The 4021-nt window shown below is 40.8% G+C and overlaps 1 protein-coding gene across 1 annotated transcript in view; it reads left to right on the top strand.

The window, feature by feature from the left end:
- nol8 (nucleolar protein 8) overlaps positions 1-4021 on the top strand; it is a 10574-nt gene that overhangs the window by 4850 nt on the left and 1703 nt on the right. Inside the window, exons 9-16 of the mRNA XM_035661782.1 lie at positions 4-174; positions 447-638; positions 802-933; positions 1282-1375; positions 1834-1972; positions 2081-2161; positions 2890-3203; positions 3294-3444. Coding sequence (XP_035517675.1) covers positions 4-174; positions 447-638; positions 802-933; positions 1282-1375; positions 1834-1972; positions 2081-2161; positions 2890-3203; positions 3294-3444 — 1274 coding nt within the window. The remainder of the gene's footprint in view (positions 1-3; positions 175-446; positions 639-801; positions 934-1281; positions 1376-1833; positions 1973-2080; positions 2162-2889; positions 3204-3293; positions 3445-4021) is intronic.

Genomic DNA, 4021 nt, shown 5'->3' with positions numbered 1-4021 from the left:
GAGGAGGAAGAGGAAGAGGAAGAAAAGCGGGCTCCTCCTCGGGTGCCCTTAGGAGCTAAGGAGGAAGAGGAGCGGCAGAGGCAGGCCAACTTGAGGCGGCTGGCTGCCGTCCAGCAGAGACAGAAGGAGGCTGAAGAGCACAAGAAGCTCATCCAGGGAGCTTTAGCCAAGCTGGTGGGTGCAGAATGTGTTCCGTGTTTGTGAGGATCAGATCAGACTGTCAGTGTTTGACTGATTTAAAAAGATATTATGAATTATTGTATATAACCTTTATTTAACTAGGAAGTAACTTTTTAAATAAATTTGAAGAAACAAGATTTATTAGGTTTGCATTAGAATGACGCATTAAAACCTCTCATTGGCTCTACTGAGTACTTGTTAGTGCTTGTTGTCACGTACGGATCCATCTGCAGTTGTGTTTAAAACAGAATCTTAATCTACTTTAGGACGCTCCGACTGCAGGAGCAGGGAAACACATCGTCTTTGGCTCTGATGATGACGAGGATGACGAAGAGGAGCAGCAGACAACCTCAGAGGTCACAACGTCAAAGAAGACGCTGTTCGAGGACAGCCAATCAGAGGGCGAGGCCACAGGTGACGAGGCATCAGCCAATCAGAACGGCACAATGAAAGAAAAGGTGAGGAAGAGTTACTAATCTATTATATATTAAATATCAGTTGAATGTATGTAAATACTTGCATTTACTCATTATTATCATTATTATTATTATTATTATTATTACGTTTAATTATGAAGAGATGGAAGATTTTTATGGATGATGTTTGTGTGTGTGGGGTCAGGTGCGTCTGAAGCCATCAGTTCCTCAGCTGTTCAACGGCAGTGAGGAGGAGGAGGACGAGGAGGATGGCGAAGAGGAGGATGGGAGCAGGTTTGACATCAGGCCTCAGTTTGAAGGTCGAGCAGGACAGAAGGTGAGAAAAGGAGTTCGCACAGTGCTGCTCTGTACATTGTTTTATAATTATATGTATGTATGTATGTATGTATGTATAACATTTAAATCCACAATTCCCTCCATTTAAAGTCGGGATCACATCTTGTCTCAAGGAAGAAAGAAAAGAGCCTCATGTTGTGTAGAACTGAAATGATTTGACCTTTAAGAAAAAGCTAAAGGTGCTTAAAGTCAGAGGATCAGCAAAGTCACGAGAGTTCATTCTGTGGAAACTGTACATGTCTGAAGATATCGTAATGGAGGAGCTGAGTGCTGTGATTGGGCGCCTGCCTCTGATGTTGGTTTGTTTGTTTGTTTGTTGTGTTTCCAGCTGATGGAGCTGCAGTCTCGCTTCGGGACAGACGAGCGTTTCCGGCTGGACTCGCGCTTCCTGGAGGACGACGAGGACAAAGAGGAGGAGTCAGGTGAGGCTGTGGGTTGGAGGGTACAGTCTGGTCATAGTCTGCAGAAAAGCGATTACATCAATTAGTTTTTATTCTTTGGCAGAAGAACACACGATTGTCATTAAGCTGTAGGAGGCAGGACATTTTTTTTTCCTAACATACAGACAGCTCTTGTTTTATCTTGTTGTTTTAACTACAATGGTTAATTTTCAGGACACATTTTTTTATTAATGGATGACTATAATTGTGATTTTACGTTTCACTCACACAACTTACATTTGTATTTATCTCTCATTACAAAGCACGTATGGTTACATTCACATCCAGTCTTGTTTGACGGGTTTGATGTCTGTCTGTGTGAGAGGCTCTTTGTGGTGTACGCTGTGTTTTGTCCTGCTGGATGTTTTCTAAGTTCTTGCACTGAAATTAAACCTGTGAGAGTCTCTTCCTGACAAATAAGGCAACTGTTTGTGATTCAGAGAGAAAGATGAGCGTGATGGAGGATGACGAGACTCTGGAGGAGGAGAGGAAGAAGAACCTGTCCATCCTGCAGAGCGTCCTCGGCAGCAGCCAACAAACCTGCAGCACCAAGCCAGCCAGCAAGGCCAAGACCTTCAGGTCAGCCGCACACTCGCACACATGCACAGAGTCTTGACCGCAGCCACTTCTGAACTGGAGCACATAATAAATAAATCAAAAATAATAATCAAATGTGTGTGTTTGCAGAGACGTCTCAGCGCTGCATTACGACCCCAGCAGAGAGGAACACGCTGCGTTTGAGACCAAAACTGATGAAATCAAAGAAAGGTACGAACATGGAAAACTAAATTATCCAATCTGCTGAGTCGGTTTCAGTATCGATACTGAACTTATTCACCAGATAAGACTTGACGATGCACATTAAAGGTTAAGACAATGTTCTGGGTTTTTTTTTTTTTTATTGTGAGCAAATTCCATGAAAGGTCTGTCTTTCAATATGTTCCACTTAGCCCCAAACCCATTAAATTATACTCAAGATTTAAACCTTTAAAAAGTCTAATTTTTTTTTCTAAAACTACCTTTTTATAAACATTACTGAAATATATATGCCATTTTTTTTATATACAAATATATTTTATTTTTTCATTTTATTTTTCATTTTTTGTATTTATTTACTATTCTAACTCAATAAAATACAATAAAGTTTCAGAAAAATAAAGCTTTCTGAATATGCAAGCCACTGTATACAGAGAACAGGATGGGACCCAGGATTGAGCCTTGTGGCGCACCACACATTAACAGGGCTGATGAAGAAACATTGTCATTGATAGTGATACAGTATTTTCAGTTCAGATTTAAACCCACTCATATGTTCCAGATATCCCCACCCACCTTATAAATAATATATTGATGTGCATTGTATCATATTTAGTTGAATTTAAAGTCTTCACATAGAAGAATCACTGAAGTACCAATGAAAATGTTTACTCTATCCTGACCACATTATCAGCTCTACACTTCCAGTAAAACTGTCACGTGATCTTTTGTCTTCACAGCAAGGCAGCCAGGAGGAAGAAGAGGGAAGAGGCTCAGAAGCTTCCCGAGGTTTCTAAGGAGATTTACTACGACGTGTCTGGTGATCTGAAGGCCGTGTTCAGTCAGACTAAAGATGACGCCGCCGGAGGACAAGAGAAGGCGAACTGGGACCAGGAAGAGGAAGAGGAGAAAGCGGAGGAAGGAGGGAAGGATGAAGACCCGACCCCGCTGTCGTCTCTCCTCTCAGCTGATCCCGGCGCAGAGAAAGAGGAGTCGTCTGGGTTCAAGTTCTCCTTCTTTGAAGACGACACAGAAACAGGAAGCAGAGAGACGGGTGAGTCAGATCTCCGATATTTAACTCAGTCTCAAAAGGAAGATTTGTTTTCTCCCCATTTTAAATCTTTATGTCTTCTCTCTCTGCCAGCAGAGTACAAGGTAGAGAGCATCCAGGCGCCAAAGGTGTCATGGCAACAAGACCCACGTTTCCATGACAGCAGCTCAGAGGACGAGGAGGAGGAGGAAGAGCAGGAGGAAGAGGAGGAGCAAAGCACCGCCGTCGTCACTAGAACCACAGAGTGAGACAAATTAAGATATAGTCCTGTTAACTGCCCTGTGTGTGTTTGTAAAGCCTCAGTTTGCTTCATTGGTGGTAGATTGTAAGTCAAAGAGTTTCTACAAGGGCTGAAACTGTTGTCATTATTATATATTATGTCTTTAACCAATAATCGATTCTGTTAATCGGTTTTGTCCATAAAGCATAAGAAGAGCAATCTTCAGATTCCTTGTTTTATCAGACAAAACACAAATATTAAACTTAATTAAAATATAATTTATTCAAAAATAACACAGCGAATCCTGATATTTGAGGAACTGGAACCAATGACTGTTATGTGATTTTTTTTTTTTTTTTTCTTTCTTGAAAAATGACTGAAACTATTGAACAGTTATCAAAATAGTTGCTGATTAATTTTGTGTTGATCGACAAATAGATTAATAAAATATTTGTTTGAGGATAAGTTGCCAAACATCCACTGGTTCTCGTTTAAATCTTTCTCTCTTTGAAGGTATTCGTGATGTCGCACTTTGTTTCTGATACATAAGAAGTGTTTGTCAGACGTGATTGTCAGATTGTTTCAATTCAATTCAATTCAA

Source organism: Morone saxatilis, unplaced genomic scaffold (genome assembly GCF_004916995.1).
Source record: "Morone saxatilis isolate NCDOM2014 unplaced genomic scaffold, NCSU_SB_2.0 Contig18, whole genome shotgun sequence".
Taxonomy (NCBI): domain Eukaryota; kingdom Metazoa; phylum Chordata; class Actinopteri; family Moronidae; genus Morone; species Morone saxatilis.
This window is presented reverse-complemented; position numbering and strand designations above follow the sequence as displayed.